Source organism: Staurois parvus, unplaced genomic scaffold, assembly GCF_062004578.1.
Source record: "Staurois parvus isolate SC_StPar_1 unplaced genomic scaffold, SC_StPar_1.0 ptg000220l, whole genome shotgun sequence".
Taxonomy (NCBI): domain Eukaryota; kingdom Metazoa; phylum Chordata; class Amphibia; order Anura; family Ranidae; genus Staurois; species Staurois parvus.
In genome coordinates, this window is record NW_028318016.1 from 1,361,521 (window position 1) to 1,379,311 (window position 17,791).

Genomic DNA, 17,791 nt, shown 5'->3' on the forward strand with positions numbered 1-17,791 from the left:
TTCTAATAGCTTTTTTTCCATACATACAAATGCATTGGGAACACTACACATTCTATTCCAAATCAAAACATGAAGAAAAATATATCAAATTTGTGTTGTTCCTCTAATTATATTGAAGAAAAGTGAATATTAGACTGTTCAAAAAAATAGCAGTGTTTGTATTCTTCTTTACAAACTCAAACATTGACTATATAAACTGAAAAATGTTTGAAGATTTTGCTTTCCTTTGAATCACTTAATTAATATTTAGTTGTATAACCACTGTTTCTGACAACTGCTGTACATCTGTGTTGCATGGAGTCAACCAACTTTTGGCACCTGTGAACAGATATTCCAGCCCAGGATGATTGGACTACATTCCACATTCTCTATTTCTTGGTTTTGCCTCAGAAACTGCATTTTTGATGTCACCCCACAAGTTTTCTATTGGATTAAGATCCAGGGATTGGGCTGGTCACTCCATAACGTCAATCTTGTTGGTCTGGAATCAAGTTGTTGCACGTTTACTGGTGTGTTTGGGGTCGTTGTCTTGTTGGAACACCCATTTCAAGGGCATTTCCTCTTCAGCATAAGGCAGCATGAACTCTTCAAGTATTCTGATGTATTCAAACTGATCCATGATCCCTGGTATGCGATAAATAGGCCCAACACCGTAGTATGAGAAACATCCCCATATCACACACAACCATGCTTCACTGTCTTCACATTGTACTGTGGCTTGAATTCAGTGTTTGGGGGTCGTGTGACAAGCTGTCTCCGGCCACTAGACCCAAAAAGAACAATCTTACTTTCATCAGTCCACAAAATGTTGCGCCATTCCTCTTTAGGCCAGTCAATGTGCTCTTTGGCAAATTGTAGCCTCTTCAGCATGTCTTTTTTTCAACAGTGGGACTTTGCGGGGGCTTCTTGCAGACAGCTTGGCTTCACATAGGCGTCTTCTATATGTAACAGTACTCACAGGTAACTTTAGACCTTCTTTGATCTTCCTGGAACTGATTGTTGGCTGAGTCCTTGCCATTTTGGCTATTCTTCTATCCATTCGAATGGTAGTTTTTCACTTTCTTCCACGTCTTTTAGGTTTTGGTTGCCATTTTAAAGCTTTTGCGATCATTTTAGCTGAGCAGCCTATCATTTTCTGCACTTCTTTATATGTTTTCCCCTCTCCAATCAAATTTTTAATCAAGGTACGCTGTTCTTCTGAACAATGTCTGGAACGACCCATTTTTCTCAGAATTTCAGAGAGAAATGCACTGTAACCAGCATGTACAACATTTGCTGCCTTCCTTCCTTATATAAGGGCAATAATTGCTACCTGTTTTTCAAAGAATGAATGACCTCACTAATAGAACTCCACACTGCTATTATTTTGAACATGCCCCTTTCAATTAGTGATTCAATTACACAGAATCAGCAGCATGCATGTCATGACTGTTGGCTCTGTTGGATTTCTATTACTCTACTACACCTGCTAGTAAATTATTTGCCGTGTAGAAATATCATTTCTACCAAAAACAGTGATTGATCAGGTTAGTTATGTCTGACTGCTATTATTTTGAACACAACTGTATGCTCAGGATCTCGAAAGATGTTAGGTAGTCAGGAAATTGGCTATTGCATTTTGAGAGACCCTACCATCTGGTTAAAAAAAATAAAAATAAAAAAAACAAAAAGTAAAAAAACAAAAATAATTGTTTTATTGTTGTCGAGTTACTGTATTAATGTTATGGTTTTTTGTTACTGTTTTATTGTTAACCCTTGCTGTTTTCTTTGCAGGAATGCCATTCAGCTGCAGCACCAATCTGTTTATTCTGACAGCAACAGGGTCTTGCTCTCAGAATATATGTAAATGTGTGCAACGCTGTTGGATGAGATTTTTCATCCACAGTTAACAAAGAGCATATATGCCCAAGCATGGGGGCCTGGGTTGGCCAGTGGGTGGATGGCCTCTATGCTTCGATGTATGTTTAAAAAAAAATTTGGGCAGAGATTTCTTCATCCACATCTATCAATATGAATAGAGGAGTCTGTTAGGCTTGAACAAAAAAGAAAGAACATTTCCTGTGTGCCCACCATTAGAAGTGGGTGGATGCAGGGTGGTATATTCTAATGGTGGGCATACCACACAGTCCACACGCTGCATAAAAAAAAGAACATAGCATACATACCAAACAAGGATCAGTAACATACTGGTACATCACTGGAGTGGTTAACCATCATCCTGGTATGGTTTCCTTTCAGCCGGTGAGCGGCGTTCATGTAAAAGCAAACTTATTGGCTAATTAGCTGCAGGATTGCTTTTACAAGCAGCGGGAGAAGCCCCCCCCCCCCCCCCCACTGTCTTCCACAGCTTTCTCAGGCAGTCCTGTGCCATCAGCGGAACCTGAGAATACAGCCGGTGTTTCTGCCAGCTGATCATAGAGCTGATTGGAGACCTGAATGGCACCAGTCATCTTTAGTCTAACAAATCAGAAGCTACGAGCGTTTCATCACTTCAGTTTCGCAGGAATTAAACAGCCCCATTTTTAAATTGGGAAAGCATCTGATCACACTGATCTTGGTGAGATTAGATGGTGTAAGGGCAAAGGAGAAATTTAGAGTCTAATAGACCCCAGATTTCTCAGAAATGAATACCTGTCAATGCCTATGGCAGTCACAGGGGATATTTAAATTACCTGTGATAACATTAGAATTTATAAAAAAAAGAAAAAATTAAACCGACAGTGTTAAAATAAAAAAAATCTAAATAACTGACCCCCCCAAAAAAGCACCCTTGCCCCCCCCCCCCGCATGCGTGCAACTGCATGCACAATGTAAACAGTGGTTGCAGCATGCATGTGAGGTGTCGCCCCAATCGCGGGCTGTAATTTTAGCACTAGACCTCCCATGTAAATCTAAAATTGTAGCCTGTAAAGGCTTTTAAAGCATCACCTATGGATATTAACAATTTATGCAGTTTGTCACCATTGCACGGGGAATGTGCAGTTTTCAAGCATGTCATGTCTGGTATCTATTTACTTGACATACCATCATATTTTATATTTTACCAAACAATTGGCCAATATATTGTGTTTTTGTGCATTAAAAGTTAAAAAAAGTGTATTTTTGAAAAAATTGGCATTTGAAAAATAGCTACATGACATGAAAAATTGAAGCACCAACCATTTTATTCACTAGAGTGTCTGCTTTAAAAATAGAATACAATGTTTGGTTGTTCAAAGTAATTTCCTAGCAAAAAAATCCTGTTTTTTTCATGTGAACAAAAAGTGTCAGAAAAGGCTTGGTTTTCAGGTGCTTAGAAGAGTAAATGATGTGTGGCATAAACTTCTAATGCTAGGCATAAAATGCTCCCCCCCCCAAATGACCCCTTTTTGGAAAGTAGACACCCCAAATTATTTTCTGAGAGGCATGTTGATTCAATAGAAGAATTTATTTTTTTGGGAAAATGACAAAAAAAAATATTTTACACAAAGTTGTCACCTAAATGATATATTGCTCACACATGCCATGGGTATATGTGAAATTACTCCCCAAAATACATTCTGCTACTTCTCCCGAGTATGGGGGTACCACATGTGAGAGACTTTTTGGCAGTCTAGCTGCGTACAGGACCCCAAAATCCAATAAGCAGCTTCAGGCTTTTAAAGGGCTTTATTTCCTCATTACACTTCCTGATTACCTATCACAGTTTCGGAGGCCCTGTAATTCCAGAATAGTGTGAACCCCCCCCCCCCCCAAATTACCCCATTTTGGAAAGTAGAAGCATGGTGAGTATTTTGCAGATCTCATTTGTTGCCACACGTTTTTGGACAAATGAAGAAAAAAAGAAAATGAAAACATATTTTTTCTTTTTCAAAGCCTTCTGAGAAAAAAATTAGATCTGCAAAACACTCACCATGCCTCTTTTTAAATTCCTTGGGGAATTAAATTACTTTCTAAAAATGGGTCATTTGGGGGGGAGGGGGTGCTATCTTGGCATTTCAGGGCCTCCGAAACCTTAATAGGTAGTGAGGAAGTTAAATGAGGAATTTATGCACCATCAGGCTTTCAAAGGGGTCATTGGTTTTGGGCTCCTGTATGTGGCTAGGCTCCCAAAAAGTGTCACACATGTGCTATCCTCATACTCAGGAGGAGTAGCAGAATATATTTGGGGTGTAATTCCAAATATACCCATGGCATGCGTGAACAATATACCATTTAAATGACAACTTTGTATAAAAAAAAATTTGTCATTTTCCAAAAACCTGTGGGAAAAAATAAATCTTCCATGTACTCAACATGCCTCTCGGCAGATAGCTTACGGTGTCTACTTTCCGAAAAGGGGTCATTTGGGGGTGTTTGTACTGCCCTGGCATTTTAGCACCTCAAGAAATGTGATAGGCAGTCAGAAAGTAAAAGCTGTGTAAATTCCAGTATCTATACCATAGTTTGCAGAGGCTATAATTTAAACACAAACCAATTAATATGCAGTTATTGGGATTTTTTTACTAAAGACGTAGCAAAATACATTTTGGCCTAAATTTATGATGAAATTTGAGTTTATTGGATATTTGTTATGACAGAAATGAAAAAATATAGTATTTTTCAAAACTGTTGGTCTTTTTTTGTTTATAGCGCAAAAAAAACCCAGAGGTGATCAAATTCCACCAAAAGAAAGCTCTATTTATGTGAAAAAAAATAATATACATTTCATTTATGTACAACATTGCATGACCGCCCAATTGTCAGTTAAGCTAGTGCAGCGCTGTATAGCAAAAAATGGCATAAATTCCAATATCTATACCATAGTTTGAAGACACTATAACTTTCACACAAACCAATTAATTTACACTTACTGGGTGTTTATTGGATCTTTTTTATGACACAGAAAATATTGTGTTTTTTTTAAATTTTTGGTCTTTTTTTGTTTATAGCGCATAAATAAAAAAACCCAGCGGTGATCAAATACCACCAGAAGAAAGCTCTATTTGTGTAAAAGAAGGACATACATTTTTTAGTAGAGCATTGCATGATCACGCAATTACCAGTTGATATAGAGCAGTGCCATAACTCATAGAATGGCCTGGGCAGGAAGGGGAAAAATCCTCTGGAGGGCAAGTGGTTAAATTAGTTCATCTTAGTGAAGTAAAATCTGTAAAAGATGGATTATGGTTTCTTGCTATGGGTTAATATAATAAACCTAATTTTGTTGCTCTGGTTGCTCAAACAACATCCAAATACTGGTGCTTTTGTCAGGTTGGCTAAAAAATTTTTTCTTTGTTAGTGTCCTGAAATAAATAAAGAAAATTAGTGAGGTTACTTATACAATGTATGACAGAATGCTTTTTCCATCAGATTGAAGTTCTCCAACATCCTTGTGTACCCTACATGCACAGATGATAGGGATATTTTGTATAGTTTACTCTATATTTGCCTAATTCTTTTTTCATAGTAAACAGGTTCTCTTGGGAAATTGTTCTATTACTGCTCTGAATGTATATATGTATAAACAAAAAAATAAAAAAATTGCGCTGTGCTTTCTCCTTAAAATACTAATATCCCCAAACTCATACGTGTCATCAAATTACCACACAATTGTGTATATAATCTGTTCAATATGGCAAAAAAATTAACATTTAAAATATGAACATAGAAAAAAACTTTTTTAAAACCAATAAAACTTCCAAAAAAAGTGTAGTCCTTATTAATTATTTCTCCAATCATTGAATATCCAATATACAGTATATGCTTAAATCTTCTCTCAATTTGTGCACCTCCACCAACATACCTGAAGCTTTTGACCTCATATATATAATGTTTGGTCAAATAGTGCTTGTGTCCCTTTACTTGGACTTAGTGAAGATGTCTCCTGGATAATGATTCACTCTTGTGGGCTTAAGTCCATATACAGTCAGGTCCATAAATATTGGGACATCGACACAATTCTAACATTTTTGGCTCTATACACCACCACAATGGATTTGAAATGAAACAAACAAGATGTGCTTTAACTGCAGACTGTCAGCTTTAATTTGAGGGTATTTACATCCAAATCAGGTGAACGGTGTAGGAATTACAACAGTTTGCATATGTGCCTCCCACTTGTTAAGGGACCAAAAGTAATGGGACAATTGGCTTCTCAGCTGTTCCATGGCCAGGTATGTGTTATTCCCTCATTATCTCAATTACAATGAGCAGATAAAAGGTCCAGAGTTCATTTCAAGTGTGCTATTTGCATTTGGAATCTGTTGCTGTCAACTCTCTAGATGAGATCCAAAGAGCTGTCACTATCAGTGAAGCAAGCCATCATTAGGCTGAAAAAAAACAAAACAAACCCATCAGAGAGATAGCAAAAACATTAGGCGTGGCCAAAACAACTGTTTGGAACATTCTTAAAAAAGAAGGAACGCACCGGTGAGCTCAGCAACATTAAAAGACCCGGAAGACCGTGGAAAACAACTGTGGTGGATGACCGAATAATTCTTTCCCTGGTGAAGAAAACACCCTTCACAACAGTTGGCCAGATCAAGAACACTCTCCAGGAGGTAGGTGTATGTGTGTCAAAGTCACCAATCAAGAGAAGACTTCACCAGAGTGAATACAGAGGGTTCACCACAAGATGGAAACCATTGGTGAGCCTCAAAAACAGGAAGGCCAGATTAGAGTTTGCCAAACGACATGTAAAAAAGCCTTCACAGTTCTGGAACAACATCCTATGGACAGATGAGACCAAGATCAACTTGTACCAGAGTGATGGGAAGAGAAGAGTATGGAGAAGGAAAGGAACTGCTCATGATCCTAAGCATACCACCTCATCAGTGAAGCATGGTGGTGGTAGTGTCATGGCGTGGACATGTATGGCTGCCAATGGAACTGCTTCTCTTTATATTTATTAGTATTTATTGATGATGTGACTGCTGACAAAAGCAGCCGGATGAATTCTGAAGTGTTTCGGGAATATTATCTGCTCATATTCAGCTAAATGCTTCACAACTCATTGGACGCTGCTTTACAGTGCAGATGGACAATGACCCAAAGCATACTGCAAAAGCAACCAAAGAGTTTTTTGAGAGAAAGAAGTGGAATGTTATGCAATGTCCAAGTCAATCACCTGACCTGAATCCGATTGAGCATGCATTTCACTTGCTGAAGACAAAACTGAAGGGAAAATGCCCCAAGAACAAGCAGGAACTGAAGACAGTTGCAGTAGAGGCCTGGCAGAGCATCACCAGGGATGAAACCCAGCGTCTGGTGATGTCTATGCGTTCCACACTTCAGGCTGTAATGGACTGCAGAGGATTTGCAACCAAGTATTAAAAAGTGAAAGTTTGATTTATGATTATTATTCTGTCCCATTACTTTTGGTCCCTTAACAAGTGGGAGGCACATATGCAAACTGTTGTAATTCCTACACCGTTCACCTTATTTGGATGTAAATACCCTCAAATTAAAGCTGACGGTCTGCAGTTAAAGCACATCTTGATCGTTTCATTTCAAATCCATTGTGGTGGTGTATAGAGCCAAAAATGTTAGAATTGTGTCGATGTCCCAATATTTATGGACCTGACTGTATATTTGGACACAGGCACAATTTTAGATTTTTTCAGGTATTTACAAAAACATATTCAAGCTATAGTTATATAATGAATATGGACTGAAAGTGCACACTCTCAGGTTTAATTTGAGGGTATGTACATCCGAATTGGAGGAAGTGTTTAGGAATTACAGCTTTTAAGAGTAGCAATCCCCCCTTTTACAAGGGACCAAATGTAATTGAACAGTTGACTCAAAAGCTGTTTCATGGCCAGGTGTGGGCTACTTCTTTGGGCTATTATTTCATTAATTAACCAGATAAAAGGTCTGGAGCTGATTCTAAGTGTGGTATTTGCATTTGGAATCTGTTGCTGTGAACCTACATCATGCATTCAAAGGAGCTGTCCATGCAAGTGAAACAGGCCATTGTAAAGCTTCAAAAATGAAACAAATCCATCAGAGAGATAACAGCCACATTAGGAGTGGCCAAAGCAATAGTTTGGTACATTCTGGGGAAAGAAATACGCACTGGTGAGCTTAGCTATGTTGCTAAAGGCAAAAGGCATAGACATCCACGGAACAGTGGTGGATGATAGCAGGATCCTCTCTATGGTAAGTACACTCTCCAGGAGGTGGGCGTATCATTGTCAAAGTCTACAATCAAGAGAAGACTTCAGGAGAGCAAATAGAGAGGGTTCACCACAAGGTGCAAACCTTTCATAATCCTGAAGAATTGAAAAGCCAGATTAGATTTTGCCCAAAAAAAATCTAAAAAAGCCAGACCAGTTCTGGAAAAGCATTCTTTGGACGGATGAAACTAAGATTAATCTGTACCAGAATGACGGGAAGAAAGAAATGTGAAAGTGAGCTTGGAACAGCTCATGATCCAAAGCACACAACGTCATCTGTAAAACATGGTGGAGGCACTGTGATGGCATGGGCATGCATGGCTTCCAGTGGCACTGGGTCATTAGTGTTTAATGATGATGTGACAGAATATAGAGGCTGGATGAATCCTACTGTTTTTTGAGATATACTGACAGCTTAGATTCAGCCAAATGCAGCAAAGTTGATTAGATGGCACTTCACAGTACAGATGGACAATGATCCAAAACACACTGCAAAAGCAACCCAGGAGCTTTTAAAGGAAAAGAAGTGAATAATTCTGCAATGGCCAGCTCAATCATCTGATCTGCCCCCAATTGAGCATGCATTTCACTTCCTGAAGTCAAAACTAAAGGCAGAAAGACACACAAACAAAGAACAACTGAAGACAGCTGCAATTAGAGCCTGGCAAAGCATGAGAAAGGAGGAAACCCAGTCTTTGGTAATGTCCATGGGTTTCAGACTTCAGGCAGTCATTGCCAGTAAAGAATTCTCAACTAAATTTTAAAAATGAACATTTTATTTATGATTATATTCAATTGTCCAATTACTTTTGCTCCCTTGAAGAAGGGGGGATGGCTAATCTTCAGAACAGTAATTCCTGAACCTTTCCTACAATTTGGATGTACATACCCTCAAATTAAACCTGAGAGTGTGCAGTTTCAGCCCATATCCATTATATAGCTATAGCTTATATATGTTCTGGTAAATACCTGAAAAAATCTAAAATTGTGCCTGTGTCCAAATATATATGGACCCTACTGTATATTGGATATTCAACGATTGGTGACACTACATTGATTGGAGAAATAATGACCACCTTTTTTTTTGGAAGCTTTATTGGTTTTAAAAATGTGTTTTTCTATGTTCATATTTTAATTGAGTTTAGGGATATTAGTATTTTAAGGATAAAGTGCTGCACAATTTTTTTGTTATATAGCACATGAATATGTGTATAGCTATATAAGTACCTGAAATAAATAAATAAATAGTGTGAGCAGCTTTTGCATAGTGGATTGATGAAATATTGGTTAAGAGCTGAGTCTGAGCTGCTCGCAAGGTTTCACTTATTTATATGTATAAACTGTTTTATTATGCTCTATTTGAGGATTTATATATTAACCACTTGCCCTCCAGAGGATTTACCCCCTTCCTGACCAGGCCTGTTTTTGCAGTATGGTGCTATGGTTACTTTAATTGACAATTGCGCAGTCATGCAGCGCTGCACCCAAACAAAATTTATGTCCTTTTTTCCCACAAATAGAGCTTTTTTTTGGTGGTATTTGATTGCCTGTGCGTTTTTATTTTTTGAGCTATAAAAAAAGACCAACAAATTTGAGAAAAAAAACTATATTTTGACTTTTTGCTATTAAACATGTCCAGTAAAAAGAATCAATTTTCATCATAAATTTAGGTCAAAATTTATTCTGCTACATGGCTTTGCTAAAAAAAAAAGTTGCAATATGTGTAAATGAATTGGTTTACATGAAAATTATTGCGTTTACAAATGGCGGTATATATACTGTTATTTTTTTACTAGTAATGGCGGCGATCAGCGACTTATAGTGGGACCGCGACGGGCATTCTGACACTGGGGGGAGCTGATTTGGTGTCACTGACATCCCCAGTGACACCAATATAGAGATCAGCGCTAATAAAAAGCACTGACACTAATAATGGCACTGGGCAGGAAGGGGTTAACATGTGGGTCGATCAAAGGGTTAACTGTGTGCTGTGTTAGTGCTTTCAACTGTAAGCACACTGCTTTGTATGGCTGTGCTATGCACAGCCATACAAAGCAGTGTGCAGGAGCTGACAAGGGAGAGAACTGTATTGTTTACATACAGTTCTCTGCCTCTGATGGTAATGCTCAGCGATCATCGGTGCTGGCGAGTAATCACTGGCCAGGACCCGGTGATTGACAGTCGATGCTGCAAATAGCGGCTTGGGGCGTGCACGTACCCCCTATCCAGAAATGCAAAATCACATTTATAAATGTGATTTTGAGGACCCCTGCCGCCCTGTAACAGTATATTTTCTGGAAAGTGGTTCATCATCAGCTTATTAAAATACTGAACAATTATTTCTGCTTGCATTGTTTTACTTTTGTGTTGTAGTTAGATAATTATGTCTCACTATAGCTGTACAGTATATGTGTAAACACTGTCTGATTTCATTTTATCCAAGGACTGTTGAATTGATTATTAGCTCTGCATAACATTGAACAGTTATTTGTGTTTACATAACCCTAGCTTTGTGGCATTGCTTGATAATTGCATGTGATCTCCTGATGTTTCTATACTATTCAACTTGAGTTCTGAACATTAGGGGCTACCCAGACCTTTTTTTGGAAATGTAATAACTGTAATAATGTCTAACTACATGTATTTATAGATTAGTTATTATTGTGGTAAGAAAGTTAGATTTATTGTTTAATATGTTTTGTTTATCAACCCTTTTGTAGACAGCTTTACTGTGGATCTCTTACTAACTGATATACTATGGAGTCTACCCCACACTACTGACCAAATAGGAATGCTTCTTTTTACCAATACAGGATGCAGGGGTTGAGATTTCCAATCGATGTAACATCACTGTCTCAGTGAGTAGCTTCTACAATTTTTTTTAGAGTCTACTCTTGTAGCTGCTATTGACATTCTTAATTAGGGAAAAAACATCAGTGTCACAACCAGAATTCAACATAAAACCTTTTGTCATCGATGTAGTTATTTTAAATACTGCATAGTATTGTTATTGAATTGTACTTTCTATTTTGTTCATTCAAAAAGAGGCAAAGTGCAAAATTTACACTTAATTTAGTAAGGTTTTTGAGTTTAATCATTGATATCTTTATTTTATGAAAAGGTGATGAACATGATAAGACCACATAAATTTAACCAAATCTGTGTTTTAACATATATACAGTTGAAAGACTTTAGAATGCAGATGGCATACAAACACTCTCATGCTGGTGTGACCTTGTTTCCACCTCCTTCAGACACTGAAGTGACATCTGTACGGACGCTGGCCGTGCTTGTTTCATCCTCACCACCAAAAGGGTTGCGTCCACAGCATATAAGAGTCATTAAGCAGTTTCGGAACTGTGAAACAAATACATAAATACATTCAATCTGAACAAGAAGGCATGAAGAATGACGTCTCCCCTGCAGCTAGTCGTCCCTTGACCAGATGGCCCATTAGTGAAACCCTAAATTAATCTTCTAGTGGCATTGTCATTACCAGCATACAAGACAGATAGATCTAAGATGTAGTTTTAATGCAAATGTACAAGCATTTTATATATTGCCAGGTGCATTAAGATGCTGGTTACTGTTGCCCCATCATACATTAATATGACAGTACCTCTTGTCTGCTTTGGAATCTCTGGAAGGTACATACCTAAGACAGGACTGGATATCAATTATGTGGCCTCCTTGGCCACCTTTACTGTCCACAGTTTATTTACTGCACAACTCTGTAAACCCAAGACAATATAAATATTTTTTGTTAAAATTTTATGTTACCGAGTATAAATTATATTGGAAGAAGGCACTACATAAGGCCAATCTGCTGCCCCGCGATATCCTTTCCTAGACAAATCTATGCCTAATGCATATATGTATATAAATAGAACATTATACTTATATGACATTGAGCATCAATAGACTGGCTCATTCTGCTTTTTTGGCTATTGCTGCTTTTTAATTACACCAGGTGCAGTAAAGACTCATCTTTCTCAGTTAGCCTACAAGAAGTTCATACAAGAGATAACATTACAGAAGAAATATATGCTGTAAATAGACATACTGCATTCTGCTCTACATGTAATATGGGCGTACATTTGTTAAATAAAGTAAGATGGTCTGGCCATTATTCTTGGACCCTGTGACCTCGTGAAACCAGTTACCTCTGCATATGCAGTAATTATGCCATTGACCACTCATTTCTCTGCACTGCACTCTTCTTACTGCTGTTAGCATCTCCTTACTGGGGATACTTATGGCTAAATTGAACCATAAATTTCAGCTTTAGATACGCTTGGGAAACAGAGATTTACAGGAGCTACCTTTCTTTTTTTGTACCGTATGGAAGAAATAATTACATATATGACAAGCATCGTGAGGCCCATCTGTAGCAAATTTGAAGGCATTCCTGCATGTAGACTGTGAAAGTTATGGATAGAAACAATGAAGTGCTGCAAGTTACTTTAAAGATCTCTGTATAACACTCCCAAGTTATATTTCTGCTTAAGCAAGTAACTATTGTTCAGTTAAGAAGACACAAACCTGCTTATTCATGAAGACATAGATGACAGGGTTGTATACTGTAGCAGTTTTTGAGAAGTAAGAAGGCATTGATGCTAATGTCGGATCAATAACAATGTCTTTATTGGATGCTGCAACTATTGCAAATGCAGCATAGGGTAACCAGCAGACAAGAAAGGCCAATACCATAGCAATGACCATTCTGGACACCTCTCGCTCAGCCCTCTGAGTGGTCTCGGATTCTTTCTGCTGAGCAGCCACCTGTCAGAGTACAAGAAAAATATATATTGCGCTCAGAACTATGTATATGACTAACAATTTTACATACCAGATAGAGGGGTAATGCTCATGTTTTGCACATAGCAAAGTACTGGAGGTGAATGATTGAGGTATAACTATGCTATCTGTTTAGAGCTTTATTAAAGGAAACTTGTTGAGACAGAAAGAAAGAAAGAAAAGTTGCCACTGCTGAGCTTCTTTTGAAAATGTTACCTGCCTTGTTGTTTTGCTTGAATACATACTGTATCTATGTCAAATAAATTGCATTTGAAGTCACAATTTCTGATCTGTTTGAAGTCAGGTATTTGCAGCTAGAGAGTCAGCATGACAACCAGCCAACTATCATTTTTAGGGGATCAGACAGATTTCTATAGGGGCCTGTTCGCATCAGCAGCTGTGCTAAAACCCAGCCACTGGTGTGCTATAGGATGTCAGCAGTGCCCGATCTTATCGCATTACACTGTTTACTTTTTTTTTTCTTTTAACAAATTATTGAAAGGTCACAAAATTAAATTTCTTTGAGTTTTGTTGGTCGCAGTGTGGTGTGATTTGCTGGATTGCCTCGCACTGCACTGCGCTGAAAAAAAACGCACTGCATGCCAAACTCTTTTGCCTCGTCTTGTGTTCGGGCTGTGCTATAATAGTTGGCCTTGCAGTCCTATTACTCATGTGGGAGTAAAGTGTTGTCAATACCATCCCACCACTTGAGGCATCATCCCTGCACAAATATACCTTGATTACCTATACAACTCCAATGGACAACGTCGATATTACATGGTATAAAAGGTTTTAATTACAACATTTTTATTACACAAAGGTTACAAATAAACCATTTAGAAAGGCAATTTTCAAACATACTTAAATGTGGGAGTACTCTCTGTTGGATTTGAGTGGGCGTCTGATCTATCTAATATCTGTCTAATACCATGCTATATATACAGTATTTACCATGCTTTAAGAGTGAAGTACAAAGCTCAAATACCATTGGTTGGGTTATGACAGTGGCCACTTAACTCCCCACGGGCTGGGGAGAGCTTGTCTGGTGCGGTTTCCTCGGTATCCTGGTATCTATATTAATTTTGAAGTGAAGTTTCATTTTAATCTTATTTGTGAATATTCGAAGTAGAAGGTCTTGAGGAGGCTGGTGAACCCGTGAGACACGACCTATGTATATTGATTTCACTGCCAACCTCCTAGAACATTGGACTAAGTTGGTTGATGTTATAAACTCTGGATCTGCAAGCTACTACAAGATAGCTTTTTAAATGGTCTATTTTTAACCTTTCTATAATAAATATGTTGTAATAAAAACCTTTTATAGCATGCAATATTGTTGTTGTCCACTTTATGAATATTTAAAGTCCCAATTTTGATATGAGTAATCAAGATATACCAGGCTTAATCAGTAAGTGCCAGAGTTGCCACATACTCTCTTGACCTGCCTATGCGTGACAAGCATGCTGCAACAATTCACACAATGGCATATTTATGCAAGTTTCTTATAAAAATAAATCTGAAAATGTGTGAAAAGTTTTTCAATGCTAATCATGCATACATTTATTCAAAATACATATCTTAATTGTACAGTACAGGACACAGGCAAAGTATACAGACCCTGGGTTATAGGCTCATACCTTCAGGTGGTTGCACACTGGCAAAGCTTTCAAGGACTTGCCACCTGAGTGCCCCCCTATAACCCTACCCTAACCCATGAGTCTTAGCTTAACTAGTATATTATTTTATCTTTGGATTTTTCAATCAACTTTTCAGTCATCTCTATCACTGCCTTCTATTACCATAAATGGAAGCAGTGAATCCAGATTGGCACAACCTCAGTAAAACCTTGAGAGCTGTACCCAAACCCCACATCCTGTAATGTTGCTTAGTGCAATTTAACTAGTCAGCTGTAAGAAGCTATACAGATCCAGAGCCGTGGTCCATACCTATGGACCCCATACCATGAAGACCCTGAAGAATGCCCATTGTGAGGGGTGAAGCCTGGACCCTATAAATAGTCTAGCATTATGGACAGGTAAGACAGGGTCACCCTGTATCTGACCATTACTATAAAATCAGGCTTTGTTTGGAGTGGATTAACATTACAGTGTAAACGTTACAAACTTAAACTCAACCAGCTTAGTCTTAGGTGGATAACCAGCTGTTACATCAAGCCACTGGTTGCAAATTTTACTATTACTTTCACCAGGAGCCCTTATAAGGTACTCAGTTGCTTCTTCCCACATTTTTGCCACAAGGACTTTGCTACAGGTTGGTCTACACCCAGGTTGCTGTGTACTGTCAGACGCGCTTACCCTATATGCTCCACTCTACTCTGTGATTACTCCACAGGAGAACATAATCACCGTAGCTGTGGCGGAACCAGGAGAAAGGGAACCATGGGAAAATCTCAGGTGAACATTCACTCTGCTAAAGGTTTGCACATCCCAAAGAAGGGGCACACTCACTTATAAGTGTCTTCAACAGTTTGCCACTCTCTGGATCACAGACCTCTTAGACCTGTGGCTTCAATCACTGGCTTCAAAGGGGCACAAAATAGAGTTCTCTACCCCCTCAATGCTTTCTTCTCACAGATCTGCAAATAAAAATGGCTCTGCAACCCTGAACGCCTCTTCTGCAAGAACACCCAATCAGGGTGAAGTCAGTCAGTACCATGGCCACACATTCATCAACCATCAAGGGGGCACCAGGAGTCATGCAGCCTTTGAAGGAAGCAAGACAGACAATCTTATGGGTTGATACTTACTGTCCAGCACTGTCCAGCTATCTCTGCAGTCCACATCCCATGCTTCTTTAACAGGATGGCTGTTGAAGCCCAGGTCGTGAGACAGCTGTTTCTGAGTCTCTCATTGCTAAAGACAAGAAAAGCCACTTCCATTTAGATCTACTATCATACCTGGAAATCCTTTGCCTGGTGGAAAAAACAGGCACTTCAGTCCCAGAGATTACTTTGTGCCTTGAAATCTGGCCTCCCTACATCCAGGTCTTGACCAGAATTTGGCCTTAAGCATTTTGAAAGAACAGCCATTCTCTTGTCCATTCATTTTCAAAATACTGTGGATTTGCTCTCCCTTGTCAAAAACTTTACTCAATGTGTATCCCTTATCAATCTCACACCCCTTTGCAGTGTCCTGTGTTTCCTTGGGATCTCAGCTTGGTTCTCTCTGCCCTGCAGAAGCCACCCTTTTAACCCTTTAGGGATATTCCCATAGATGACCTCTCTTGTAAAGTGGCCTTCTTGGTGGTTGTCACATGTGTCAGAGTCAGTGGCTGTCTCTTTGTGAAGTATGAGGAACATCTTTTTTAAGACAAGGTAATATTATGCCCAATACCTTCCTTTCTTCATAAGGTAGTATTGGTCTTCCACCTCAATTAAGACATTGCCCTTCCATCCTAATGCCCTGCTCCAAAGTAGCCAAAGGAAATGTCTTTTTTACTGTCTGGATGTAGTGAGAGCCATAAAAGTCTACCTCAAAGCAATGTCTTTGATCAGGAAGACAGGTTCCCTATTTTTCCTGTCCTCTGGACCTTGTAAGGGACACCCTGAAGTGGGGTCTGTTGACCCTTGTTGTTGCTGAGCCCATTGGGACAGTTCTGTTTGCCTCTGTTACCCTCCCTTCTTATTCATTGCTTGGGAAGGTTCCAGGGTCTATGAATACTTTGCATGCATCCTGCACCGTACAATTAAGATAAGAGAAGTTTTGACTTACCTGTAAATTCCATATCATAAAGTACAGTACAAGACACTAATCACCCTTCCTATCAATTCCTTGGTTACTCTGCATTGCTTGCTACAAAACTGAGGACTTGCGGTGCAGGGTAGGGTTATAGGGGAGGCACCTAAGGGCGTGTCTAGGAAAGCATTGCCAGTGTCCAAGCACCGGAAGGTAGGAGCCTATAACCCAAGGTCTATGAATACTTTGTCTGCGTCCAATACTGCACTCCAAGACATGGAACTTACAGGCAAGTCAAAATTGCTCTTTTTACAGCTATTCATGGTTAAGAATTTGAAGCTGTATATTTAAACAGTCAAGTTGTCTAACCTTTTGCTTCCTGTGCATTTCAATTGAGATATGCAGTGAAATTTAACTACCTTGTCTGCATATAAAATCACTTCTACTTCCCAAAGTGGTCAAATATAGACAGCTACAATATTTAGTTACTCACGGTTGTTTGAAAGGTAGTCAACTATGTCCACATACTGCATAGTCACAAACCAACTCAAATGTACTTTATTCATGAGAATAGCTACATTTTAATGGTATGCAGATTCCCTGCCCAGACCTATGAATCTCCCACTTGCATGGGATTCAGGGGGAATCCCACTTCTATGCAGGAACAGAGGGGTGAGAATTTTTTGAGTGGTATTAGCGGCTTCCTGTAATTTCATATACCAAGTTAGGAAGCATTATACCTCCTTAAAAGGGCAGGACTTGATACGGGTAAAGTACTACCTTATTAGGCTTATGATATAAGGGTTGGGGAATTCTGCCAATAATAACTTGTGTTCTCCACAACTCATGAAAAGCAGAATTCCACGTACACAAATACTAAAGTTTCACAGGTTAGGAAGAATGAACTGCAGGCTCCCTGAGGGAACTAGTGTTTGGTCCAATGCAGTAAATTTCCAGAGGATCAGATTTGCACACCTTGAGAACTATTTTTATGATCACTGAAAATCCCACTTGATCTATATTTCTTCTGAATGCTTATTTTTTTGCATAGGTTATTGAATTTAACGCTGTGTTCCTGGCTATCTCAGACAAATGTATTTTGGTGCATGCAAAAATTAAAGTTGCCGTGTAGTTACTGTAAATAATGTCATTATTAATAGT

General features: G+C 38.7%; 1 protein-coding gene across 1 annotated transcript in view; it reads right to left on the minus strand.

Moving 5' to 3' along the window:
* Window positions 1-11,205: 11,205 nt before the first annotated feature.
* LOC149460852 (pinopsin-like) overlaps window positions 11,206-17,791 on the minus strand; it is a 41,332-nt gene continuing 34,746 nt past the window's right edge. The window contains exons 4-5 of the mRNA XM_089679187.1: window positions 12,681-12,920; window positions 11,206-11,495 (exon numbers count right to left, since the gene is read on the minus strand). Of these exons, the coding sequence (XP_089535313.1) occupies window positions 11,358-11,495; window positions 12,681-12,920 (378 nt within the window). The 3' untranslated portion in view covers window positions 11,206-11,357. The remainder of the gene's footprint in view (window positions 11,496-12,680; window positions 12,921-17,791) is intronic.